This window comes from Giraffa tippelskirchi, chromosome 1 (genome assembly GCF_054371585.1).
Source record: "Giraffa tippelskirchi isolate mGirTip1 chromosome 1, T2T-mGirTip1v1.2.pri, whole genome shotgun sequence".
NCBI lineage: Eukaryota > Metazoa > Chordata > Mammalia > Artiodactyla > Giraffidae > Giraffa > Giraffa tippelskirchi.
In genome coordinates this window covers 216,901,140-216,928,617 of record NC_137275.1, presented here as the reverse complement: position 1 = coordinate 216,928,617, position 27,478 = coordinate 216,901,140, and the positions used below count along the sequence as shown (strand labels likewise).

General features: G+C 47.6%; 2 protein-coding genes and 1 long non-coding RNA gene across 9 annotated transcripts; 2 read left to right on the top strand and 1 right to left on the bottom strand.

Moving 5' to 3' along the window:
* The first annotated feature begins 818 nt into the window (after positions 1-818).
* LOC145520678 (haloacid dehalogenase-like hydrolase domain-containing protein 3) lies at positions 819-4,617 on the top strand. The gene has a single exon (XM_081527786.1). It carries the CDS (start codon positions 819-821, stop codon positions 1,572-1,574), a length of 756 nt encoding a protein of 251 aa, XP_081383912.1. The 3' UTR covers positions 1,575-4,617.
* BSPRY (B-box and SPRY domain containing) lies at positions 3,943-26,772 on the bottom strand. 7 transcript variants are annotated; one of them, XM_081527702.1, is made up of 7 exons: positions 26,334-26,512; positions 24,084-24,187; positions 22,656-22,754; positions 14,740-14,970; positions 13,345-13,370; positions 6,133-6,257; positions 3,943-4,621 (listed from the first exon to the last, which is right to left on the bottom strand). In XM_081527702.1, exons 2-7 carry the CDS (start codon positions 24,102-24,104, stop codon positions 4,095-4,097), a joined length of 1,029 nt encoding a protein of 342 aa, XP_081383828.1. In that variant the 5' UTR covers positions 24,105-24,187; positions 26,334-26,512; the 3' UTR covers positions 3,943-4,094. The 7 variants fall into 7 exon arrangements, with proteins under 7 accessions (XP_081383828.1, XP_081383856.1, XP_081383838.1 ...); XM_081527730.1 differs by having other exon boundaries at positions 13,345-13,367; XM_081527712.1 differs by having other exon boundaries at positions 24,084-24,838; positions 25,252-26,401.
* LOC145520695 (uncharacterized) lies at positions 12,984-18,011 on the top strand. Its single transcript, XR_014064728.1, has 2 exons — positions 12,984-13,894; positions 14,688-18,011. It is a non-coding gene; the product is annotated as an uncharacterized LOC145520695 (long non-coding RNA).
* Positions 26,773-27,478: the final 706 nt, after the last annotated feature.

Below are 27,478 nucleotides of genomic sequence, written 5' to 3'. Positions count from 1 at the left end.
AAGTTCCCCTGGAGAAGGGATAGGCTACCCACTCCAGTATTCTTGAGCTTCCCTGGTGGCTCGGACCATAAGGAATTTGCCTGCAGTGCGGGAGACCTGTGTTGGATCCCTGGGTTGGGAAGATCCCCTGGAGGAGGGCATGGCAACCCACTCCACTATTCTTGCCTGGAGAATCCCCATGGACAGAGGTGCTTGGCAGGCTACAGTCCATGGGGTCGCAAAGAGTCGGGCAGGAGTGAGTGACTATGTGCAACCCAGCACATTTGCTGACTCGGCATTCTCCAATCTCCACTGAAACTTCACTTGCTTAGGAAGCTCCCCGACAACAAAGTCTAAATCGGGTTCTGGACTGATATCCTCATGGTACCTGCTGCCTTCCTTCTTTGTCTGATAGCTGTATCCCCTGTTCTTTAATGCCTGTGAATGTCACGAGGGCTACAAATCTGTCCCTTTCCTAGCATCTAGCACATAATAGGTGGAAGGAACAGAGAAATCTCATTTGGTTCAGCAGTCTTGGGAGGCTGAGTCACTCTGCTCTCCTTACACGTGAGGAGACAGAGCCTCAGAGACAGACACTCCGGGTCACACAGTGAGTTGGCAGCATCAGAATTTCCCCAGTCTGTCTCTGACTCCAAGGCCTGAACTTCCACCTCCCTTGCCCTCTCATTCCAGGATTTTCTGCTGTGAAGATGTTACCTATGTGCCAGCTGATCTAACCCACAAAGTCCGGAAAGAGAAGACCATCAGGTTGAGGGGTGAAGGTGGTCTTGTTCAGCAGGGGCTGACCTAGGGTGGACTGAACCCCCTCTTGCAGACCCATGGCGCACCAGCTACAGTTACGACTGTTGACATGGGACGTGAAGGACACGCTGCTCAGGCGCCGCCACCCCATGGGAGTGGAATGTGCCACTAAGGCCCGGGCCCACGGGCTGGAGGTGGAAGCCGCGGCCCTGGGACAGGCCTTCACGCAGGCATTCGAGGCTCAGAGCCAGAGCTTCCCCAGCTATGGCCTGAGCCAAGGCCTCACCTCCCGCCAGTGGTGGCTGGATTTGGTCCAGCAGACCTTCTACCTAGCTGGTGTTCGGGATGCCCAGGCTGTGGCTCCCATCGCTGAGGAACTGTACCAGGACCTCAGCGATCCTAGCACCTGGCAGGTGTTGGAGGGGGCTGAGGCCACCCTTAGCGGGTGCCGAAAACGAGGCCTGAGGCTGGCAGTGGTCTCCAACTTTGACCGACGACTAGAGGACATCCTAGAGGGTGTTGGCCTGCGGGAACACTTCGACTTTGTGCTGACCTCTGAGGCTGCTGGCTGGCCCAAGCCCGACCCCCGCATTTTCCGTGAGGCTTTGTGCCTTGCTCAGGTGGAACCCGCAGAGGCAGCCCATATCGGGGACAGTTACCAATGTGATTACAAGGGAGCACGGGCTGCAGGCATGCACAGCTTCCTGGTGGCTGGCCCCGAGCCTTTGGACCCTGCGGTCAAGGATTCTGTACCCCAGGAACACTTTCTCCCCTCATTGTCCCATCTCCTGCCTGCCCTTGACCACCTGGAGGGCTCCCCCACAAGGATCTGAGTCTGGTGAGGGCAGTGGTCGGGGCCAACCAACAGTGGAGACGGGGAGCCCTTAACTTCCCAAATCTGGCCTTTGCCCCTCCCCCTGCAGCCTCTAGAAGATGTTCTGACTATAAAGCAGTGAGTGCATGTTTCAGTCCTGCCCCACTAACCAGCTCTGGTCTCTGAGAGGGTTCATTCATCACACCCATGTCCCTATTTCAACGGGGGTCCCCCTCACCTCCAACAAGACTCACTAGGGCCCAACTAGCTTCAAAACCAGCACTTTCAAACTTTCTTTTAGCAGCAGGCCTTTTTTGATGGGAGTACTTATGTGGAACCCAACAGGAAAAGTGAGAAACTGCTAGGGTTGAAGCAGAGGTCTTGGGGTCCTTCTGCCATCCGTGAAGTCTCCGTGACTCTCCCCCTGGGAAGCCTAGAGATCAGAAGAGCTCAGTTAGGTAACCAGGACACTAAGCTGAGCTGTAAGGACACTGCTCTCTAGGATTGCACAGTCTGAAAGGGAAATTTAATTTTTAAAAAATTTTTTAGCTGTGCCGTGTGGCTTGTGGGATCTTAGTTCCTTGACCAGGGATCGAACCCCGGGTCCTCAGAGAATTCCCTGAAGGAAATTTTAGACAAGGAACACTGTAATTGCAGTTGTGAGAAGACACTGCTGATGTAGGCCTGCAGTGTGTTAGATCCTCTGCCAAGGCCTTGTGTAGTATACATGACCCTGGTGGGCCTTGCAAGTCTGACTTCCACCTTACAGATGAGGAAAGGGATTCGTGGGTTAGGTAGCCTGCCTGAGTCACAGCTAGCACCTGCAGGAGCTGGGGTTCTCATTTAGGCAGGTCTGACTCCAGAGCCCATTGGCCTGACTTCTAGTAGGAAGTGATCTGTGTCACGAGAGACATGACGCCGTGGAGATCTAGGGAGAATAGGGAAGATGTCCTAAGGATGGCATTGTTGAAGGGCACCCAGGTCACAGGGATAGTGTGGGGGTGGGACAGCACAGGGAACAGGGACTGGAGCTCCAGTGGCAGGAGTGCAGGGAATGGGCGGGGTGGGGCGGGGATCATTGGAGAAATTCCATGTCTCTTCCTGCCTTTCCCCTTTCATGCTCCTCTCTGGTTGGTATTTACTGGACACCTGTGTCCTGCCCAGTGCCAGGCCCAGGGGTACTAGAAGTAAAAGGCACAGACAAGCACATACACAGTGTATGTCCTGGTGCCAACGGCTGGGGAGGGCTCTGGAGTGGACCCTGGACTGGGAGTGGCCCACAGATGGGCAGACAGATAAGAGGGGCACTCTTGGCAGCAGGCCCATGAACTGTGGACCCAAGGCTGCTGTGGGGAGGTAGATTGGTGGCTGGGGGAGGGAAATATAGCATGAAGACCTTTAGGTGCCGCATAGAAGAAATGGCTTTGACCTAGGCTTTAAGCAGAGTCTGTGCTCAGGCAAAGACAGGTAGCTCTTCTTAGACTTGGCCAAACCTCTTGTGGGTCTGTCTTCTTTGGGCTTTGTGCCAAGATCGAGTGACTAAACATTAATTCCCAGTTGTCAAGCAGTGAGCACTCAAGGGTCATGAGCTGTGGTTTCACAGCTGCAAGGGCCTCAGAAGTCATGGCAGCTGAAAAAGTTGATAAGCCCACCCAGTGTTTAAGTAAATTCTTGAATGAACTTCAGAGTGGGGGAGGCCCTGTCCTCCATCTTTGAGCCCAAGAGCCTTACAGGTAAGTTGCAGGTGAGAATGCCTTGGAACCGTGTTCCCAGGTGAAACAAAACAGGAGGACCACTGTTCTCAGTGACCTCAGAGGACAGGAAGGGACTTGACCATGGTCTCAGCAATGTGGGCCCAGAACCCCGTCCCCAGGCCCTTTCAGCTGTATGTGCTGAGCTGTCTCCTGCTTGTATCTGGATCCCCTGAGTCTCCCTAGTGTCTAGGGAAAACCTGGGGGAGGACAGAGGCTCAGAGGCCAGAGTCCTCTGGCCAACAGCAACCTGGCAGGAGTTCTAAATCTCTTCCAGGTTGTCCTTGTGTGCTCGAAAAATATTTTCTTTGTGCCATGTCATGAAAAGGATGGACGAGCACCGAATAGAGGGGATGAAAGAGCTTCAGCCATAAGATTTTCTGCCAGAGGACAGGGTGTCCTGGGGGCAGGAGTTCTCCAGAAGAGCCTACCACATGCATCCGTTTACCTGTCCCTCCATACATCCACCGATCCATCCATCCATCAGTCCCTATGTCCACTCACTGATCACGTTTATCACATGCTCACTCTGCACCAGGCACCATGCTGGATGCAGTGATGAAGGGGCAAAGAAGACACCCTCAGAGGAACAGATGGACGGTGGATTTGAGAAACTAAGCCCCGGGGAGCAGCGGGTTCCCCTAGATACCCAGCATTTAATGGTTGGACCCAGATTCCCCCCAAAGCTGCCCATGGAGCAGAGGCCGCACTTGGGAAGAAGACACTGGGTAGAACCATGGCCTGAGAGGGTGGTGGGGAGGGACAGCTGGCCTCCCTGTGGCTACCGGTCAGTGGACGATGGAGATGGTCTGGTCAGCCACAGCAAAGACCGGGAAGAGGGGCCCAGGGAAAGACGCGTGGTGGATGTGGAGCACGGTGCCCGAAGCGGGCTCGTAGAACAGGAGCTCCTGTGCCTGCAAGTCCAGCAGCACCCCCAGCTGAGCTGGGCAACGAAGCAGCGCCAGGGGCTCGTGCTGCCCATCGTGTGAAAAACGGAACTCCTGGCCGTAGCGGGAGAAGACCCAGGAGAAGGCATTGCAGCCCAGACGAGAGTCACTACCAGAACCCTTGCGGGGCATGTGGCCTGAGGCCACGCCCACCTTGTAGGCACAGCTGTTCTGGACGTTCACCGTCCAGGCGTGCAGCCCAGCCTGGAAGGACGTGTCGGCCAGGGCATTGGGCCAGTGGTCAAAGCGTTCTGGGCCATCTGCACAGGGCTTGGACTTCTTGGCATTGAAGGTCAGAGTCCTCCGATCATCTGACAGTTGCAACAAGGGGCTGACCGTCCTCTCATCCATACGCACGTCCTCTGTGCCTGCCAGAAAGAATTCTCCAAGTTGCCCAAGGCCCACCCTCAGCCCTCACCTGGTCCTGCCAGGTAGCAAAGGGCTTCCTCACCACTCACTGGCAGGAAAAGCCATTTACTCTCTCTGAGCCTCAGATTCCTGATCTATAAAAGTGGGGATCAGAACAGGACTTATCACAGGGTGGATGTGAAGATCAAATGAGACGATACCTCTAAATGGCCAAGCATTAACAAGTGATAGAAATAAGGCCCAGAGAGGACAAGCAAGTTGCCCAAGGTCACATACCAAGTTAGTGGCAGGGGCCAAATGAAGACCCAGCATATTGTTCCTATATTTAGCATCAGCACTGATTGGGCTTCCCTGGTGACTCAGATGGTAAAGAATCTGCCTGCAATGTGGGAGACCTGGGTTGGGAAGATTCCCCTGGAGAAGGGAATGGCTACTTTAGTATTCTGGCCTGGAGAATTCCATGGACAGAGGAGCCTGGCAGGCTAAAGTGCATGAGGTCACAAAGAGTCAGCCACAACTGATCAACTTTCACTCACTGATTGTAGTGTACTTTAGTTGGGCATATGCAGTATCCAGATCAGACTTGTCCTAGTGACATGGTTCCTGAAAGCTTGAAAGCATCAGATATGCAGTTTCCAACAACTAAGTAAATGGGACTGCTGGCAAATCAGGCACCACTGGATTCCAGAATCTAGAGAAGAGAAACTGTAGCTTGTACTAACATTTTAAGGATAATGTATAGGGAGGCAGGGTTAAAACTGAGAAAAATTCAATCCATTAACTTAACCTTTCTGTGAATTGTGAAAATACTACAACAGGCAGTGTGGAAGCTTCCATTTAGCTTGGGGGAGACCTGCTTTGAGAACCCTCCCAGTGGGGGAATTCCAAGAGGCAGGAATCCATGTCACGTCCACCTCTGTGGCCCGAGCGTGCAGCACAAGGCCAGACCCACAGCTGCCCTGAGTCAACGTTAAGTGAGTGAGACGAATTCAGGAAGCTCAGTTCTTGCTCCAGATGCTCTCCAGCTAGGCACAGCAATTGCATGTGCCAAGTCACTTCAGTTGTGTTCCGACTCTTTGCGACCCCATGGACTGTAGCCCACCAGGCTTCTCTGTCCATGGAATTCTCCAGGCAAGAATACTGGAGTGGGTTACCATGCCCTCCTCCAGGGGGTCTTCCTGACCCAGGGACCAAACCTGCATCTCTTGCGGCTCCTTAAAGAGAAACTAGGTTTCCAAGAAGTAGTACTGAGCTGTTGCACTAGGGCAGAACATAAGGAGGACGTGATTTCTGGGAACAGGATTTATCCCAGACCCAACCACAGAGCAGGCTGGTCTGAACAGAGAGAACCTGGCCTAGCTGCCCCAACCCTGTCCAGAACTTAGGCTCCACTGACAAGCCTGCATCCAGCATCACTGGTTGCTTTAGCTACGATGCCAGACACGCCAGTCCCCAGTGTGACCCAGCAGCACAGCCCACAGACAGGAGCCTGGCTCCAGCAGTTCCTAACCTGAGAGGGATCCAAGAATGGCTGTTGCCCAGAGTTGGGTCAGTAATGGACTCCGAGTGCACTTCTCATTAAAGTTTAACTTTTCCGACTCCTTGGGATCCAAAATGCCCTCTGCTTCCTCCGTCCTTGTGCAGGAAAAAAAAAAGATAAGAGATTTAGGAAGGTTCTGGAAATGTATCTGGATCAATACAGGAGGGGGACGGAAGTAAAATCCTCTTCCCATAAGGGTGACAGCAAGAATGGCCAGGCCCCACATAGGAGCCCCCAAACAGAAGGGGCTGGAGCCAAAAGAGAAGGTGGGCATTCCCTCTATGCCCTGGAGCCTTAATTCCAGCAAGGCACATGGCTTATAGGGAAGGGAATACTTGGTGTCAATAAGTTCTGTGGGGAAAGCAAGTCGCCAGTGTCTCGTGAGTTAGCTGGGAGGAGGACCAGAGCTACAAGGAGGATCTAAGCCTCTTGTGCCACGGTCTTTCTGCTCCACCAGCATGCATGGAGAAAAATCCCGTTTTCCTTCAAAATCTACTGCAGCAAAATCTATTGGTGTGGTCAGAAGGTACAGCCATTCCTCTGCTCTTAAAATCAAACACCCCTCAGGAGTCACATAAGAAGAAACGATTGGTTATCACCCCAACCATAAAGTAATCATAGCACCTTGCTCCCAATAGCCACCTCTTTTCAGCTCGCAGCGGGGACTGGGTTTTGCTGGAAGAGATTTGGGAACACAAGATGCATAGGAGGGGAGTACTGTCATGTTGTAAGCAGCCGGGCTCTAGGCTTGCTGCTTCTACATAGAATCTCAGGATCTTTGCTCTAACCTAGGAGGCAGTTGTTATTTTATTGGACAGGAAGGAACAGAGATTCAGAGAAAGCACTCAGCTAAAAAGAAGAACCTGGATTTAAGTCTTGCTACCCTGCAGAAACCAAAGAAGCCCAGACTGGGGTCCAGGCACCATTATCTTTCCCTTGACCTGAAGTGAAATCTGAAAGGCTGTGAGGCAAAGTGAGGATTCACTTTAGGGCCTCGCAGACCTCTGAATTGGCTTCTGAGAAAGAACTTTCCCTCTGCCTCTTATCCTGAAGGTAGCTTTGAGCTCAGGCAGCAAAGAAGTGAGAACATACACTCTTCTCCCTAGATCTCGTGGCTCTGTCCACAATCAGAGGAGGAGGCTAGAGGGCGAGCATGTCTCCTCATGGATGCCAGCTCTTTTTTTTCAAGACTGGCACCGACTGTCCTGCCTTGGGAGGAGCGAGGTGAACAGAGCCCTAGGAAAGCTGAGAGCAGGCTCTGGTTACAAAGACTCTTTGCGGACGGGACAAGAAAGGCTCTGTTGCCATCTTCTCAAAGCACTGAGGCTGGCTCTGGAGAAGCCCCAGCCACCAGGTGAGGAGGAAAGAGGAGGGGGTGTCAGCAGTGCTGAATCATCATCAGAGCAAATCTGAGGCCAGTCATAGACACACCAGAGTCTAGAGAATCGGCTGGTCCAGCTACCTCATGCCACGGAAGAGAAAACTCATGACCCCAAAGAAGTGGGAATGAAATGGGGCTGGCATGCACCAGGGCCCTGGCCAGGACCAGAATACCCAGTCTGTGCAGCGTGACCTTCTGTCATGGCAAACCAGGGCTGAGCTCAGCCAAAGATGTGGAAACGTTAGGGGCCAACAAACAGGTTTTGAAAACAGTACAGCCGTCCCTCCATATCCTAGGGGGATCGGTCCCAGGACCCCCAGGGATACTAAAATCCATGGAGCATTCAAATCCTTTACAGTCAGCTCTCTGTATCTGCAGTTCCCCATCTGCAGATTCAAAACCACTCAAACCCTTGGTTGGTTGAATCTATAAGTGGGGAGCCCATGGAAATGGAGGGCCAACTCTACTTTGAGAGTACGCACCCTCAATCTAAAAGCACAAAGCACTACAAACAAATCCTGAACTCTCCTTGTAGGTTTGCCAACCATACTATGGGTTTCACAACTCTCAAACAGCTGTTCGTGTATTGTAGGTCTGAACAAATGAATAGATATGTTGCTGTTGCTGGGAGCCACGGTTCTCACTGTGAAAGAAGAACTACATAATTATAGAATAAGGGAAGGCATAGGAAAAACCCTGTGGTGTTTGACCGGAATTAGAAGTTGTGATACAAACTTAGGAATAAAAAAGTTACGTGCACACACACTCTCCGTCTCTGTCTGCTGTCCACTGAGAAGGCTTGGAAGCAATGCATCAGTAGCAGGGAACACACCTAATGCCTAAATCTTGGTTTTTAAATACCATTCACCACTAAAAGGAACCAAGACTCCCTGGAGAAATAGGTGATTCCAGAGCTGGGGCAGGAAAAGAAGTTGAGCCTAGGATATTTTCTTGTGCCAGAAAACAAGAAAGTGCTCTAAGAATGATGAAACATTGTCAGAAGGACACAGGATCTGGCTTGAAGGAGCTCCTACTGGCCAAATCTGGGACAGTTTGAAGATCAAAATTAATAATAATAGTAATAGATTACAATGCACTGAATAAAACAAGAATCTATGATTCTGTGTTGATACTAAATAAGTGAATGAATAAACATAGTCCTCGACACAGCAATCAGACAAGAGAAAAAAATAAAAGTAAAGGACTCCAAATTAGAAACCAGTCTTTGGAACCAGTCTGTTGTTCCATATCCAGTTCTAACTGTTGCTTCCTGACCTGCATACAGGTTTCTCAAGAGACAGGTCAGATGGTCTGGTATTCCCATCTCTTTCAGAATTTTCCACAGTTTATTGTGATCCACACAGTCAAAGGCTTTGGCGTAGTCAATAAAGCAGAAATAGATGTTTTTCTGGAACTCTCTTGCTTTTTCGATGATCCAGCGGATGTTGGCAATTTGATCTCTGGTTCCTCTGCCTTTCCTAAAACCAGCTTGAACATCTGGAAGTTCACGGTTCACATATTGCTGAAGCCTGGCTTGGAGAATTTTGAGCATTACTTTACTCAAAATACCAAAGGCATTTTTCACATAACTAGACGAATAATTTTAAAATTTGTATGGAAACACAAAAGACCTCAAATAGCCAAAACAATCTTGAGAAAGAACAAGGCTGGAGGACTCATGCTCTCTGACTTCGGACTATACTACAAAGCTACAGCAATCAAGCCAGTAAGGTACCAGCCCAGAAACAGACACATAGATGGATGGAACAGAATAGAAAGCTTAGAAATAAACCCACACAGCTATGGTCAGCTAGTCTACGATGATGGAAGCAAGAAGATAAAATGGAGAAAATAGAGCCTCTTCAACAGTGGTGCTGGGAAAACTGGACAGCCACATGTAAAAGAATGAAATTAGAACATTCTCTAACACCATATACTGAAATAAGTTCAAAATGAATTAAAGACCTAAATGGAAGAAGGGAAACCAAAAAACACCCAGAGGAAAACATGAGAAGAACACTCTTTGAGATAAATTGTCGCATTTTTTTGTCTGTTTATTTTTTGGCCACATTGTACAGCATGTGGGATATTAGTTTCCCAACAAGGGATCGAACCTGCGAACCCTGTGCTGGAAGCATGGAGTCTTAACCACTGGACTCTCAGAGGAGTTCCACGTAGCAATACTTTTTTGGATCAGTCTCCTAAAGCAAAGGGAGTAAAAACAAAAAAAACAAATGGGGCTTAATTAAACTTAAAAGCTTTTGTACAGCAAAGGAAACTACCAACAAAATGAAAGGACAACCTAACTGGGAGAAAATGTTTGCAGATCATATGACCAGTAAGGGGCTAATAGCCAAATATATAAACAACTCATACAACTCAACATTGAAAAAATAAAAACTCAATTAAAAAATGGGCAGAAAGGGAATTCCCTGGGAATACAGTGGTTACTCCACACTTCCACTGCAGGGAACTGGGATTCAGTCCCTGGTGGGGGAACTAAGATCCCACAAGCCACATGGTGCAGCCAAACCCTGCTCCCCCAGAAAATAAACAAAAACAAAAATGGGCAGAAGATCTGAATACACATTTTTCCAAAGAGGACATACAGATAGCCAACAGGCACCTGAAAAAATGCTCACCATCATTAATCATCAGGGAAACGCTAACCAGAACCACAGTGAGCTATCACCTCCCAGCTGTCAGAACGGCTGTCATCAAAAAGAACACGAATAGCAAATGGTGAGGAGTGGAGAAAACAGAATTCTCATATACTGTAGTGGGGATGTAAACTGGTGCAGCCACCGTGGAAAACAATATGGAGGTTTCTCAAAAAAAAAAAAAAGCTAAAAATAGAACTACCATATGACCCAGCAACTGTATTACTGCGTCTATACATACACACACACACCCAGAAAAACACTAATTCAAAAAGAGACGTGCACCCCAATGTTCACAGCAGCATTATTTATAACTGCCAAGATATGGAAGCTTCTCCAGGCCAGAACACTGGAGTGGGTAGCCGTTCTCTTCTCCAAGGAATCTTCCCAACCCAAGGATCAAACCCAGGTCTCCCACGTTGTGGGCGGATGCTTTTCCAGCTGAGCCACCAGGGAAGCCCAAGAATACTGGAGTGGGTAGCCTATCCCTTCGCCAGGCGTTCTTCCCAACCTAGGAATCGAACCAGGGTCTCCTGCATTGCATGCAGATTCTTTACCAGCTGAGCTACAAGGCAAGCACCATATACATACATACACACACACAAAAAAAAAACACTAATTCAAACAGACATATGCACCCCAATGTTCACAGCGGCATTATGTATAACTGCCAAGATATATAAGATACCTAAATGTCCATCGACTGATGAATGGATAAAGATGATGTGGTACATATATATATTTACAAATACACATATATATACAATGCAATATTACTCAGCATAAAAAAGAATGAAGTTTTGCCATCTGCAACAATATGAGTGGATTTGGAGGGAATTCTGCCAAGTGAAATAAGTTAGCTAGAGAAAGAAAAACACTGTATACCACTTATATGTGGAATCTAAAAAAATACAACAAACTAATGGTTATAACAAAAAAAAAAACAGAAGTAGAGAACACAGATGTAGGGAACTAGTGGTTATGAATAGGGAGAAGGAAGGAGGGAAGATAGGGGTAGGGGATTAAGAGTACAAACTATTATGTATAAAGTAAGCAACAAGCCTACATTGTACAACATAGAGATTACAGCCAATATTTTATAATAACTACAAATGGAGTACAACCTTTAAAAATTGTGAGCCACTATATTGTACACTTAAAACATACATCAACTATACTTCAATTTAAACAAACTAATACAATGCTGTATGTCAATTATACTTCAATTAAAAAAGTTAGTATCTCTGATAATGGGACAAAATGACATCAATGTCCCCTAGTATGACAGACTGAGGACATCACGTATGAGATACTCTTGCCTGAAATGTATAACCTGAATCTAATCATGAGGTAACATTAGATAAACTCAAATTGAGGGATATTCTATAAAACTGTCCTAGACTCTTAAAAAGTGTTTAGGGGGAAAAGGGTGAAGGAAAAATTACAGATTAAGAGATCAGATGGATTGGGTATGGGGGGAATGGGATTCCAAAGACTATTAAGAACATTTTTAGTACAATTGGCAACATTTGAATACAGACTATATATTAGATAGTAGTGTTATGTGGACATGGGATTTCCTGAATTTAATAATTATACTATGGTATGTAAGAGAATGTCTGTTTTTGGAGATTCATGTTGAAGTAGGCGATAAGATAAAAAGTCATGCTATCTACAACTTACTCTCAAATAGGTCAGGAAAAACAAGTTTTTCTATATATATATACACTAGATAGACAGGAAGAGAGAGACACAAAAAACAGCAAATGTGGCCAATTGATATCAATTAGTATTTCTAAGTTTATTATACTACTTTAGCAACTTTTCTATACGTCTGAAATATTTCAAAACCAAAAATAAAGAATTTTTTAAGAAATCAGATCAGCTTGATATTGAGGACAGACTGTACTAGAGGAAGATGATGAAGATAAGAGAAAAAGATTAGGAGAAGGACGTCCCTGGTGGTCCAGTGGTTAAGATTTCGAGTTCCCAATGCAGAGGGCCCAGGTTCAATCCCTGGTCAGGGAACTAGATTCCACGTGCCACAACCAAGAGTTTGTATGCTGCAACTACGACCCAGCGCAGCCAAGTAAATAAATTAAAGAAAGAAACGGAAAAAAAAGAGACTAGGAGAAGTGTGGAAAAGATCATAAGGAGACAGTAATCTAAATTTAGGAACATCCATACCGAGGAATACTTCACAGACTTCCCAAAAAGTGAGGTAAATCTAAATGTACCAGGATAGATAGCCTGATAAGTTATAAAACAAATATGAAATGATCCCATCTGTGTTTTCAAAACAAAATTTTAAGAGGGGAAAAAATCCCCCACACTCTTTTGTGACTAAACACGGGAAAGCCTATAAGACACACATGTACCTGTTAAAGCTGATCACCACTCAGAAACAGAATTGGGAAGAGGTGACAGAGACATTTTTCATTTTAAATCATTTTCTACTGGTGAAAATTATTTTCTTTATCCCATGTACATATATTGCTATTGATATCTATATTGCTATCTTTATAAAAATAAAGAGGAATGGACTGTGCTCCCCAAGCACACATTGTGTCTGTGAGCTCTGAAATCTCACACACACAGGGTAAGAATTTAATTTCTTTGCCTGGAAAATTATCACCTCTTGGCCACTTCCTCCGGCTCTTGGGTCTCAGAACCTTTCAAGACTTTTCAGAACTCAGGTAGGGCCTGGTGAAATTCTTTTATTACTGCATAATTAAAATAGAATTTTCCTGGTAATGCAGACTTAGATTTCAGATTCTTTCATTAGAAGAAGGGGGTATGAAGTAGAGAAGACAATACTGGGTCAGGTGTCAGCTGTGGGTCCAAGCCCCAGCTCTGGGGCTTAGGCAAGTCCCTTCCCCTCTTTGAGCCTCAGCATTCTCATCTGTAGATGGAGGTGGTAAAACCCTCCCAGCAGGGTGACTGTACATTTTTTAATAGGATAATGTTTAAGAAAGCCCATGACAAGCCTCAAGCCTGGCTTCAGGGAAGCCACTCAGCTGCCCACCCTGAGCTTCCTCCCAGGAGCAGTGGGGCCTGACAGCAATGGACTTGGTAGATTTCGGAGAGGTCAAAGGCCATGGTTTCCATGACCGCTCAAGCAAATACCAGGGCCATACTCACCTCTCAAAAATCTCCTGCTCCTTCTGCTGTGAGAAAAGAAAACAGAGTCAGGCTTGGCACCAGAAACCCAGCAGGTCGTCAAGACTTGACTATAATTAACTTGCATGGAGGGCTCCACGTGGAGAGAAATTCTAGAGTAAAAACATCCACTCCTTCTCTAAGACCCTGCACAAGTTTTATGGGTCCTTCTTCACAGACCTCTCCCATCAGGCACTCAAAATGAATCCCTCTGTGCCCTGAGCCCCGTGGCACCCTAGGTTTCCCTCAGACTACTCTTCTGGACAGTCACCTATTTACCCAACATTTCATCGCCCATCGGCTCAATGGATGGGACTCGTTGCATTTTCTGTTGTGACCCTCCCAGCGTTTGGGACAAAATGTGCTCGGCACACGACAGCTGTGTGACAAAATGAATGCGCAATCTGGGACAGTCACAGAAACCACGACTGCACAAGAGGGGAAACTTGAACAACAACAATGTTGTTCCACATTCTCATTTCCCTGCTTGGCGCATCTACTAAGATGTCACACGGTCACCTTAAAACTGCAGGTACCAGCATATCTATATAAAATACATCGAAAGAATATGAACCAACATATTAGACTGTGATTTCTGGGTGGTGGCAGTGAGGATGAGCTCTGTACTTGCAGCGGACCTCTCGTCAGTACAGTATTCTCTCTGTCAGCTTCTGGACTCTCTCCCTCTCCCCACTTCCTTTAACAAAACTATGACTCTTGTCTTTGAGGCATCAGCTTTTAAGTTGCTTCATTCAGGAAGGCTTCCCTGACTACCACCCACCTCAAGCCAGGACTGCAGGGGCCCCAGCTCCCAGTAATGCCCTCTACCATAGCACATATCCCTCCATGTCTTAATTATAGGTTTATATATTCGCCTCTTCTATAAGGCTGTGAGTTGCTGACAGCTGTATCCTGTACCTCCACCCACCCTTAGGGCTTTCCTGATAGCTCAAATTGTAAAGAGTCCACCTGCAATGCAGGAGACCAGGGTTTGATCCCTGGGTTGGGAAGATCCCCTGAAGAAGGAAATGGCAACCCACTCCTGTATTCTTGCCTGGAGAATTCCATGGACAAAGAAGCCTGGCAGGCTACGGTCCATGGGGTCACATAGAATCAGACACAACTGACCAACTAACAACACACATAGATAACACAATGCTTAGCATACATTAGGCACTCAGTAAATATTTGCTCACTACTGAAAGAACGGTTACCAGTTGGAAAAAAAAAAAAAATCCCCATATAGTTATATTGCCCTGTCTCATCCTGGTTCCAAATTATCATTTTCCACTCACCTCCTGCCAATAAAACATTCTCATTTTCAGACTTTGGGGGAATCTGGTCAACTTGTGGTGTCCTCACCCCTGCCTGACTTACAATCAACTGGAGGTCATCCAGATGAGTGAGCATGTCCACCAGGCTGCCGCGGATGGTGTCAAGCTTCTGCAGCGCCTCGGCCCAGTGTACTCGCTGCGTCAGGATACTCTGATGGGCTCGCTCCTCTTCGCCATGCACCTGTTCCAACAACCTCTGCTCTTCGCTCTCGCACAAACTCCTCACCAGACCCAGCCGCTGGATGACCAGTTCCCGAGCTGCGCTGGCTGTGCTCTGACCAGGAATTAAACAAGGAGTTGGGTCCTGGCATAGCCCCAAGCAAAATTAGGACGGTTGGGGCTCCGCCGGAAGAAGTACCGAGATTGATTAGCCATGTCTGACGGGTACAGTAAGGGCAGTAATAGTGCTTAAAACACCCGAGCCCTAAGATTTCCCAAATGTGGTTCAGGGAGAAGAATGCTGAGATCCAGACATCCAGGCCACATCTCATGGAGCTAAGATGACAGAATGAAAGTGCTGGGTAGGACTCAAAGATCCAGCTGGAATTACTTGTTTATTTCACAGTTAGGAACCCCAAGTTCAAGAGACCAGGTCAGAGAATCGTAGAAATGCAGAGGAGAAAGGCCTAAAATGTCTTCCATCAACAGAATGCACACAAACAGTAGTCCAGTTCCTATTTGGACCATGGTGGTGGTTTAGTCGCTAAGTCATGTCCAACTCTTGCAAACCCATGGATTGCTAGGCTCCTTTGTCCATGGGATTCTCCAGGCAAGAATACTGGAGTGGGTTGTCATTTTCTTCTCCAGGGGATCTTTCCAACCCAGGAATTGAACCCAGGTCTCCTGCATTGCAGGTAGATTCTTTATCAACTGAGCTATGAGGGAAGCATCTATTTGGACCATGTCTGAGGACAAAAAGCTCATTACTTCCCAAATCCGTACATTCCAATTGATTCCATGGTAGAATTCTTAGTCTGCCACACAAGAGGGCTGAAATAAATTCTAAGTCAATGAATTTAGCATATGTCCCCTAGCAACTAGCACAGTGTCTGGCAAGGAGCAGGTGCTCAAATATTTACTGAATGATCGACAGGAAAAATTCCTTCCAACTCAAGTCAAAAATCTCTTGGTGGTACTCACATGCCAGGTCAGTGGCAAATCAGGGGCTAGAACCCAGTTTTCCCAACTCTCAGTCCAACACTCTTTCCCTCCATCAGTGCCATCTGGTAACCCATCCTCCCCAATGGCACTGTTGTCTGAAGCTCCTGCACTCTTGCCAGACAACTGAGGGTGAAACTATTTCCCTCATGCCAGAAAGTCAGGGCTAGTCAGTGGCTCTCCTTGTTTCCTGCCCCTAAAGACCTGCCTTGTACAGTGCAGGGGACAGTTAGGCCTGTTTTTCAGAAGAGACTGAGACACACAATTTGCCCAAAGGAGAAGAGAGAGGGACTGAATGAATGGCTGAGTGAACCCAGGGGTTCAGATTCCAACTCCAGTGTTCTTTGGAGGCAACATAACACAGTGGTTAGGAAATTAGGCTGTAGAGACAGTGCCTGGGTTTAAATATTAGCTGTTCTATTTACTAACTGTGGAATGTTGTTACTTATCTTCCCTGAGCCTCAGTTTTCTAATCTGTCAAGTGAAGATACTAATAGTACCAACCTCATAAGGCTACTGTGAGGGTCAAGTGAGTCAATATATATAAAGTAAGAAGAACAAAGAGCACAAAGCCTGGCACATACATATTTGGTATCATTAGCTCTTGCTCCTCTCTCTAGCCCAGCTCAATGCCTTTCCCATGGGTGGGTCTCTGCAGTCCCGTTTGTACTGTGTGAACAGGATCAAGAACAGACCCGAGATGCATTAGATACTCCCTGACAAGAAGGCTGCAGTCAATTTCAACACGTTTCTTCAGTCATTTTCAGAAAAAAATAGCAGAGGGAAAAAAAATTTTGCTTTCCAAAGATATGCCTGAAGAAACTAAAATTCCTCCTATACCACAACACAGGCTTCCCTGGTGGCTCAGACGGTACAGAACCCACAATGCGGGAAACCTGGGTTTGATCCCTAGCTTGGGAAGATCCCCTGGAGGAAGGCACAGCAACCCACTCCAGTATTCTTGCCTGGAGAATCCCATGGACAGAGGAGCCTGGTGGGCTACAGTCTATGGGGCCACAAAGAGTCAGACACGACTGAGTGATTAACAAACACACACAGACCAAAACACAGAAATGCTGGAAAAACAGACCAAAACATCCTTTTAAAGTAAAGCTACTTCTGGCAGCTTAGAAAAGGAAATCCCTTGGAGTCCAAAAGTAGAAAGGAAACTGAAGTCCAGTGTAATCAAGAGCTGAGGACTCAACTAGCTTCTCTGAATGGGGCTTGTGATTTACTTTAGAATTGTATACTCATCTAAACCATCATACAAAAGTACAATAAAGATCTCTCTGATTTAAAAAAAAAGGAAAAACTTTCTATGAATGAGGGAATTATTAAAAGATGTGCTTTAACTAAAATGAATCCTGCACACAGCAGCTAGAGAATGCCTGTGTGCGGCAACAAAGCCCCAGCATAGTCAAAAAAGAAAAAAAAATTAATTAAAAAATTCTTAAGGGGACCAAAAAGAGACCATAAATAGAATACACAACTTTCAAGCTAGCACAGGGAAAAAGAAGGGAAGAGGGATTGATTAACTCAAAAGAAGGGAGGAAAGGAAGGAAAAAAAGCATAGAAAAAGTGGACTACAGCAGGGGAAGGATAAATTCGGAGGTTGGCATTGACATATACCCACTACTATATATACAATAGATAACTATAAGAACCTACTGCATAGCACAGAGAACTCTACTCAGTTCTCTGTAGTGACCTATATGGGAATGGAATCTAAAAAAGAGTGGATATATGTATATGTATAACTGATTCACTTAGCTGTATAGCAGAAACTAACACAACACTGTAAATCAACTATACTCCAGTAAAAATTAATTTTGAAAAACTGTAAAAGTGGACTACATAGAAAATAGGCTTCCCAGGTGGCACTAGTGGTAAAGACTCCACCTGCCAATGCAGGAGACACAAAAGATGTGGGTTCGATCCCTGGGTCAGGAAGATCCCCAGAGTAGGAAGTGGAAACCAACTCCAGTATTCTTGCCTGGGGAATTCCATGGACAGAGGAACCTGGCAGGCTCTAGTCCATCGGGTCACAAAGAATCAGACATGACTAAGCATACACAGAAAGCATAAAATGACAGCCATAAATCTAAGTATATCTGTAATCTCAATAGCATAAACTGATTAAACTCACTAGTTAAAAGGCAGGGATTATCAGATTGGACTTTTTTTAATAAATATTTTTTTAACCTTTCTTTAAAATTTAATTAATTTATTTATGACTGTGCTGGATCTTTGTTGCTGCGTGGGCTTTCCTCTGATTGCTGCAAGCGGGGCTACTCTTCACTGTGGAGTACAGGCTTCTCATTGTGGGGGCTTCTTTCACTGCAGAGCAGGGGCTCTAGGGGCGCGGGCGTTAGTAACTGTGGTGCATGGGCTCAGAAGTTGCAGTTCCTGGGCTCTAGAGCACAGGCTCAACGGGTATAGCGCAGGCGATTAACTGCCCCATGGCATGTGAGATCTTCCCAGATCAGGGATCAAACCTGTGTCTCCTGCACTGACAGGCAGAATTCTTTACCACTGAGTCACAGCGGAGAAGGCAATGGCAACCCACTCCAGTACTCTTGCCTGTAAAATCCCATGGACGGAGGAACCTAGTAGGCTGCAGTCTACGGGGTCGCTAGGAGTCGGACACGACTGAGTGACTTCACTTTCACTTCTCACTTTCATGCATTGGAGAAGGAAATGGCAACCCACTCCAGTATTCTTGCCTGGAGAATCCCAGGGAAGGGGGAGCCTGGTGGGCTGCCGTCTATGGGGTTGCACAGAGTCGGACACGACTGAAACGACTTAGCAGCAGCAACACCAGGGAAGCCCTGAACTTTTTTGAAACGGAAACAAAATCCAGTTTCTAAAACACACCTGAAACAACATAAGAAGTTGAAAGTAAAAGAAAAGAAACTGATATATCCAGAAGACACTTGTTGGTCTGCTGCTGCTGCTGCTAAGTGGCTTCAGTCATGCCCGACTCTGTGCGACCCCATAGACAGCAGCCCACCAGGCTCCCCCATCCCTGGGATTCTCCAGGCAAGAACACTGGAATGGGTTGCCATTTCCTTCTCCAGTCCATGAAAGGGAAAATTGGAAGTGAAGTCCCTCAGTCGTGTCCGACTCTTAGCGACCTCATGGACTACAGCCTACCAGGCTCCTCTGTCCATGGGATTTTCCAGGCAAGAGTACTGGAGTGGGGTGCCATTGCCTTCTCTGGGGATATCCCTCTATCAATACTAAAAGGAAATATATAACTTAAATGCTCACTTTGAAAATGAAAAAAAACTAAAATCAATAGGCTGGTTCAGCTCGGGAAGTTAACAAACTACAGAGTAAATCCCAAAAATATCAGAAGGAAAAAATCATAAAAAGGAAATAATAATGGAAAATAGATGCAATCAGAAGCTCTAAGAGAATTCAACAAGCTCTGCCCATCACCTACCCTCTATCTGCACCTGTGCCCATATACTCTGTTTTCCCTATTTCAGTGGATAAACTGTCTGTGCTCTTACCTATGGCCAATACTTCCACTTATTTACTAGCTCCCACCCCCTTTGCTAAACCAGATTGTCCCCTTTTCTTGTATCATTAATTTTCCGCTCTCTACTGGGCAATTCCCATCAGCATACACACACAGAGTCATTCCCCGCATCTTAAAAACAAGCAACAAACATTTGCTTGTTTGTTGATGGCATATCCATCTCTTGATCCACCATCATCCCATTTCTCAGCTTCCTTCTACAGCAAAATTCCTCAAGAGTCATCTGTGCCAACCATCTCAACTTGCTCTTTTTCTACTCTCTCTGAAATTCACTCTGATCACACTTTTACCACAATACTCTACCAAACTCCTGTCAGGATCTCCAATGAGGAGCATGTTACTAAAGAGTCCATTCTCATGTCTCCCCTGACTTGATCTCTCTGCAAAATCTGAACCCACCTCCTTGAAACCTATTGTGGGACACAACACTCTTATTAACAGTGTTATTCCTATTTCACCGATTGCTTCCTTCTTGGTCTACTTTGCTTGCTCCTATCTTCTCAATGGTTAGATGTCAAAATGCCCTAGGGCTCAGTCCTTGGACCCCTGCTCTTTTCTATCTGTATTTTACTCACTTAGTGATCTCATCATCTCCCATGAGTTTCACTTTATACCCTCACTTATTAAAAAAAAAAAAAAAGACAGCGCTAAGTCGTGTCCGACTCTTGCAATCCCGTGGACTGTAGCCTGCGAGGCTCCTCTGTCCATGGGATTCTCCAGGCAAGAATACTGGAGTGGGTTGCCATTTCCTTCTCCAGGGGATCTTCCCAACCCAGGAATCGAACCCAGGTATCCAGCATTGCAGGCAGATTCTTTACCAACTGAGCTACACAGGAAGCCCCATCCTCACTTACACACTGATACATTTATGCCTCCAGCCCAGTCCTCTCCTAACTTGTGTACCCAGCCATCTGCTCAACATCTTAACTTGAATGCCTAACAGTCATCTCCAGCTGAACACGTACAAAACTGAACTCTAGTCTCCTCCCTTACCAACCATCACTCTACACGCAATGTCTCCCCACCTTGGTAAATGGCTGCCCCATCCCTCCAGTTGCTCACATAAAAAAAAAAAAAAAAGTTAACTTGATCCCTCCTCCCTTTCTCTCATAAAGCCTACATCCAATCCATCTGCAAATCCTGCTCTTTCTTCCCTCAGAAAGTATATATTAATACACGCTGCTTCTCACCATTCCTACCACACTCACTCAGGTCCAAACCCCTCTCAGCTCTCACCTGGATTACTGCAACACTTCCTAATCAGTCTCCCTGTTTTTACCTTTGCTGCCTGTGGTCACTTCTGAACACAGTAGCCACTCCTTTTAAATCTTAAGTCATATCATCTTACTTCTGATAACTTCCTGCCTTCCCAAATAAAAAGCAAAGTCTCTGTGGGACCCGTGAGGAGTCTACCTAGCTCCGTGCACTGCTCTCTGACTTCATCTCCTCTGTCTTCTTACTTGTCTACTCCGCTCCAACATGTCAGGTACGCTCCCATCTCAGGGCTTTTGCACCTGCCTTTCTCTTTTTGAAACACTCTTCCCCAGGATATACAGTCCATTCCCTCACCTCTTGGAAATTGTGTACAAATATCAATCTTCTTAATGAGGCGATTCCTGTTCACAGCATATGTAATTACAACCCCATCTTCAACATGACCCACCCCCTTCCCGTGTTCTGTTTCTTCATAGAGATTCTCACCTTTTGACATAGCATATATTTTATTTGTTATTACCCTCTCCACCGGTGGCTCAGCTGGTAAAGAACCTGCCTTCCAGTGTAGGAGTTCAATCCCTGGGTCGGGAACGTCCTCTGGAGAAGAAAGTGGCAACCCATTCCAGTATTCTTACCTAGAAAATTCCATGGACAGAGGAGCCTAGCAGGCTACAGTCCACAGGGTCACAAAGAGTCAGACATGACTAAACGTGCATACACACACACACCACCCCCCTGACTAGAATGCAGGATTCACAAAAACAAGCATTTTCCTATGTTTTGTTCACTGTGGAACCTCTAGCACATAGATCAACTGTGCTTGGCGTGTGCCAGGTGCTTACAGAGGTTTGTTAAATAATCAAATAAATGGCAAAAATGTTGTAAGTATTCCCCTCAAAATCAGCACCTGCTACGAAAGCTTCTATTTGACATTGTGCTGAGATCCCAGCCAGTGCAGTTAGGACAGGAAAAGGAAAAGGATGACGAAAATGAGAGAGAAATCATCATGCAAAGAGAAGCAGGGATGGACAGAGAAGAGCTGCCTGGACTTCTAGCAGCTTGTTTGTTCCTGCTTCTCGTCCTCTTTAGGTTCTGAAAGACTCATGCATCTAAAATCCAAGAAATTCTGTTTTGCTTATGCTATTAGTAGTTCAACTGGATTCTATTCCTTGCAATCAAAATCATTTATTTTTTGACTAAAATAGTGCCAAGTCTGCTCCATGTACTTTTGGGGAAGGAGGGAAGGGATGCGCAGGAAGAAACTCATAGCCCCTGCCCTTGAAGGGCATACTTGAGACTAAGAGGTAGCAGCGGCAATGAGTCAACCAAATAAAGGATCAGTAGTGAGGTGCTGTGGGCTTCCCAGGTGGCACTAGAGGTAAAGAACTTGCCTGCCAATGCAGGACATGCAAGAGACATAGGTTCGATCCCTGGGTCAGAAAGATCCCCTGGAGGAGGGCATGGCAATCCACTCCAGTATTCTTGCCTGGAGAATCTTATGGATATAGGAACCATGGTGGGCTACAGTCCGTAGAGTTGGACACAACTTGGCACGCACGCACTAGTGAGGTGCTGCAGAGGGATCACCTTCTGGGAGTCAGACGATCCAGCTCATAGAACTGACTCTGTGAGTCAATTAACCTCTGGAGGACCCATTTCTCCATCTGTAAACAGGGATGTTACTACCACCTACTGCCTAAGACTGTCATAAAGAATGTGCAATGTAAAAGCCATTGGTTATTTTATAATACTGGGGCTGAGCACAAAATAATTAAAATGATAGAAGAATCATCTGATCTTTTACCTGAAGAAAGTTATTTTTTAATCAGTCTTTGCATCAAATGCATTCTAGGAACAACCCACTCTGCCCAGATGTAAAACCAAGAAAGAGGAAACCATCCTTCCTGAGCATCCAGCTTTGTCGGCAGCACAATGGGTCTGTGAGGTTGGGAAGGGACTCTAGACTGGTCCAAGCCCCTAAGGCTGAGAGCTTATCCTAGGAGGGGGGCCAGAAGAGAGGGGGAAGGGGAAGAATTACCTACCACTGCTCTCTGGTTCTTTCCTGGCAGGACATCAGCCACATATTTGGTGATGGTAGCACTCTGTAACTGCAGCCTCTCACACTGGTCCACAATCTTGTTCTGCAACACAAATGACATCCGTGGTATCTGGATCCACAGTTGGTCCATTCACTCCGTTCCAGTGATTTTTTTTCCCTTTCACCCCACCTCAGCCACCTACTCCCATGGTCATATCTCGGAACTCAGCATTATTGAAAACTATGCCACTTCCAAAATCTTCAAGGATCCCACATCTTACCCACCACTTTCCATCCTAGACCACACACCCTAGAATCTCCATTTCAACAATCCTTCAGCTTAGATGGAGTCACCAGTACATTAGTCTTAGCACTTTTCACTGTCCATCATCCCTTTTTGTGGCCTTGCTTCCCTCTTGATCCTCAAATCCCATGGCCCATCATAATCACTTTCTTACATACACTCACTCTTCCTTCATATCCAGCCCCCTAACTGTCCACATCTGCAACTGAGCACAAAAACATGGCTTCCTAAGCTGCTCTTTCCCAAGGAATCCCCATTCATTAAACAGTACTTCCAATCATCAATCTCGCTACCCAGACCAAAACTCCAGGAGTTACCCCACCTCTAATCCATCAGTGAGTCCTACCAGCCTCTTCTCCAAGGTCTGTCTCTCTCCTCTGGCCACTTATGGTCACCTCTACTTCTGCTGTTCCACCCAGATCATCATGATCTCCCACAGGAACTGCTGATAGAGTCTCCTAACAGGGTCTTTATTCTTGACCACCTCCCCAGACTCCTCATTAGCCATTGCCACCTTTGGTAAGGAAATCAGATCAAGTCACATCCCAGCTCAAAACCCTCTCATGGCTTTCCAATGCACCCACAGTGAGACTGTAACCAACAAGGCCCTACCTGATGGGACTCTGCCTTTCTCTCCAATGTCCTCCTACTACTCCGGCCTTCTTGCTGCTGCTGCTGCTGCTGCTAAGTCGCTTCAGTCGTGTCCGACTCTGTGTAACCCCATAGACGGCAGCCCACCAGGCTCCACCATCCCTGGGATTCTCCAGGCAAGAATACTGGAGTGGGTTGCCACTTCCTTCTCCAGTGCATGAATGGGAAAAGTGAAAGTGAAGTCGCTCAGTCGTGTCCGACTCTTAGCGACCCCATGGACTGTAGCCTACCAGGCTCCTCTGTCCATGGGATTTTCCAGGCAAGAGTACTGGAGTGGGGTGCCAATGCCTTCTCCGTCGGCCTTCTTACTGTTCCATAAATACACTAAACCTGTCCTGACCTCAGTGCCTTTGCACCTGTTGCTCCTTCTGTCTCCCACTTATGTCTTGTTCCTCGACTCCATGTCAACCTCTTCAGAAGCCTTCCCTGACCATCCCACACCTCATATCATTACTTTTTTTTCTCCCTTGCACTTACCACTCCCTGACTGTATATCATGAGTCTGTTTACTTCTTTGGTAGCTGTCCTCCCCACAGGAACATAAGCATCATGACTTTAACTTGTTCTCTATGTCCTACTACCTAGAAGAGAGTTTCTATACATAGAAGGCCCTGAATAAATATTCAGTATTTGTCGAATGAATGAACACCCACTTCCTTGGCCATAAGAGTTTCAGCAGTTCACAGCTCCCGAAGCTGTGAGCATCGGCCCTGAGACCAGGGGAGAGTTTTCAGAAATGAAGATGCCGAGGCCCACAGAGAAGTGACTTGCCCATGGAGACGGCCAGGTCCCAGCTTTGCCACTCCACTTCTCCAGGTAACACCTGGAGCACTTCCCAGCAGCAGCTCCGTCACCATTTCCCCTAAGAGCTTTGCCCCAGTTCCATCTGCCAAGGGCGACTCAGCTGTCTCTTCCAGGCAGTTCTTGTAAATCCTTCCCTCCACAATCAGGAATCAGTCTTACACTTCACTGGCCCAAGCACAAAGTTAAAGAAATGAGTTGACTGGAAGAAAGCTGTGGCCACCACACACCACAGAACTGAGGGAAGTGAGACTAGCTTCTGAAAAGCTACAGGGCAGGTATCCAGAAGGTAACAGAGAGGTTGCTGAGCTGGTGGTGTTTTTGCCCAGTTTAGTAACAATCCTGCCCTGGGGCAAAATTTCTTTGATTGGCCAGTGGGACAGGGAAGTCTGCAAAGAACCCACAGTTCACTCAAAATTGGAGGCAGGGGGCTTCCCCTGTGGCTCAGTGGGGAAGAGTCCACCTGCCCGTGTAGGAGACTCCGGTTTGATCCCTGGTCCGAGAGGATCCTGCATGCCTCGGAGCAGCTAAGCCTGTGCCACAGCCATTGAGCCTGTGCTCTGGAGCCCAGGAGCCATAACTACTGAGTCCATGTACCCTGAAGCCTGTGCTCTGCAACAGAGGAGGCCACTGCCGTGAGAGGCCCGCACACCGCCACTAGAGAGTAGCCCCTGCTTGCCACCAGTAGAGAAAAGCCTGAGCAGCATCAAAGACCCAGAACAGCTAAAAATAATTTTTTTTCAAAAATTGGAAGGAGAGAAGGCAAGACACATCCACTCCAGGCAAATAAGATGAATATGCTAAGGGCCTTAGGAGGGCTCAGGGAAAGCCCCCTGCCCCAGGCAGAGTCCATTCCAAAGCAAGTAGCAGGCTTGCTCCCCTGGTCCAGGCTTCAACCCCTTCTACCACTCAGATTCAGCCCTGATGGTGACTTTTTTAAAAAGGTCTTATTAAGTTCTCACTCTCGTTTGCATCACTTCCTCCCTCCAACCACTGACAAACAGGGGTGGTTTTTCTCTGGCCTAGTCAATGACTCCTCTGGTCCAGCCCCTGAACATTAGGTACCTTGAGAAAGTTACTGCCCTGTTCTGGGCCTCAGCTCCCTCATCTATTAAAGGCAGGTAGGACCACACCTTCAAAGGTCTGGATGGGATGAGATGACGGATATTTAAGTGCTTCGGAACTTGCAAAGTTTCTATCCATCGTGCCAGTTCATTATACCACATTATCCAAGCTTATTTTCATCATCACCAACTTGGTGGTCCTACTTGTTACCCACCAGGAGCTTTTCAGGTGCTGTTGGATAACTGAATCCCTCTCCCCAGCACCCTGTTGGGTGTGTTTATTACAGTCCAGTCTGAGCCCTCAGGCGTCACAGCTGCGCAGACCTCCAGGGAGAGGTTGGGAGAATCAAGCAGGTTAATCAAATTGCAAAGAAACCCCCAGGGACCAAAGGTGGGGTGGAAGGAGATAGGAAGCCCCATGATGACTTGACTCTCCAATCTCAGCAGCTCAGGAGAGGTTGGTGGCAGGAAGCCAAGCTGGAAGCGGAGGTGAGAAAGAAACCCTAAGTGAAGGGTTCCAGTAGGAACCTCCTGACGTCCTCCCCGCCCCGCTCCGTTTACCTAAGTGAAACCGGCTTCAAGCACAGTCCAGGCCAATCCTGAAAGGGAAGAGACATCACCTCACCAGGAAGGCTGAAGGGTGGATGAGGGGAGGAGCTTTGAGTCGAGGGACTAGGAAACGAGGAGAGACCGAGTTTTACCAAGTTTCCAAAGGGGCGGTAGCCGGGGAACGCCTTGTCCCGGGCACCTGGAGCAGCGGAGCCCTTCACTGCCCAAAGCCAGCCCCACCGAGCAACACCTTTAATAAATGTCTCCAAACTACAAATGAGGACAACTGAGGCTCAGAGATTACGAGACTCACAGGGAGGACCTGATGGAGGTGGGACTCGAACTGGGGTCAGCTGGACTCCAGAAGCCACACCCTCAACCGCCTCGCTCTACAGCCGGTGCCTCTCGCGGAGCCACGACTCCCCGACCCGCTGCCCGGCCCCTGCCGGGTCTCGCCCAGCGCCTCCCCCCACCACGGCGCCCCCTTCTTCCGGCGCCCACGCCCGCTCACCCGCAGCTCTTCCGCGCGCTTCTCGGCCCGGCGGATGCGGTGCCCCCGGCAGCGGCCGCCCAGCCCCGTGCAGGCGGCGCACACGAGCCGTCGCTCGGAACAGCAGAACCAGTTGAGAGCCCGGCCGTGTTCGGGGCAGAGTGGCCCCGGCTCGGGCCCCGGCTTCGGCCCCGGCCCCTGCCCAGCGCCCTCCGCGGACATGGCCGAGCGCCGGGCGCCGAGCGCTCCACCTGTCGCAGGTGGTGGCTGGGCGGGGCCTCCACGGCTCCTCCCCCGGGGCCCCGCGGAGCGCCCGGCGCGCGCGAGCCGCGCCGCTTCCTCCCGCCCCGCTCCCGTCGCCGGGTGGGCGCCCGCCCCACACCCCGCCCCAACCCGGGCCAGATCCCGCCCGCTTCAGCAGTCTTCTTGATGTTTTACTGAATCGTGTTTTATCGCGTGTTTGTTTTGTAATAAACATAAAACACATTAACGTGACCGTAGGAAGTTGAGCGCCGTTAATTGAGCACTTACTAAGTGCCAGAGTTTTGCTGAGCGCTTTACAAGCATCCCATCATGTAATACTCCCAACAACTCTTTTTGACAGGCAACTTTAAGCAAGTAACTTAAAGCTAGATTCTGGTTTCAGGCTGTCTGAGCTCAAATCCCATTTAGCTGTTTATTGGCTGACGACCTTGGGTCTCACTTGTAAAACGGGGGTTACGTGGGTAACTACCTCACCGACTTGTGCTGAGGATTAAATGAGTTAAAACACAAAACAGTATCTGGAGCGCAGACGGTGGTTGCAATTGCTAAGTGCCTGCTAATAGTAAAAGCAAAGTGCTACTATGATCCCCATTTTTATGGAGGTTAAGGATCTTGCCCAGGGCTCACAGTTATTATTTTGGTAGCAATATGACTGGAATTCAGGCAGTTGGACTTGTGGTCAATATGATTAATATTTTCTAAAT

Excerpts from the sequence above, each read along its gene's own strand:
- LOC145520678 (XM_081527786.1), top strand. The coding sequence starts at position 819 with ATGGCGCACCAGCTACAGTTACGACTGTTGACATGGGACGTGAAGGAC.
- BSPRY (XM_081527693.1), bottom strand. The coding sequence starts at position 26,732 with ATGTCCGCGGAGGGCGCTGGGCAGGGGCCGGGGCCGAAGCCGGGGCCC. Across the intron at positions 13,371-14,724 it reads TGATTGTAAGTCAGGCAGGG|CAGAAGGAGCAGGAGATTTT; the intron begins GTGAGGACACCA and ends CTTTTCTCACAG. Across the intron at positions 6,258-13,344 it reads GAGCAGGAGATTTTTGAGAG|GACGGAGGAAGCAGAGGGCA; the intron begins GTGAGTATGGCC and ends TTCCTGCACAAG.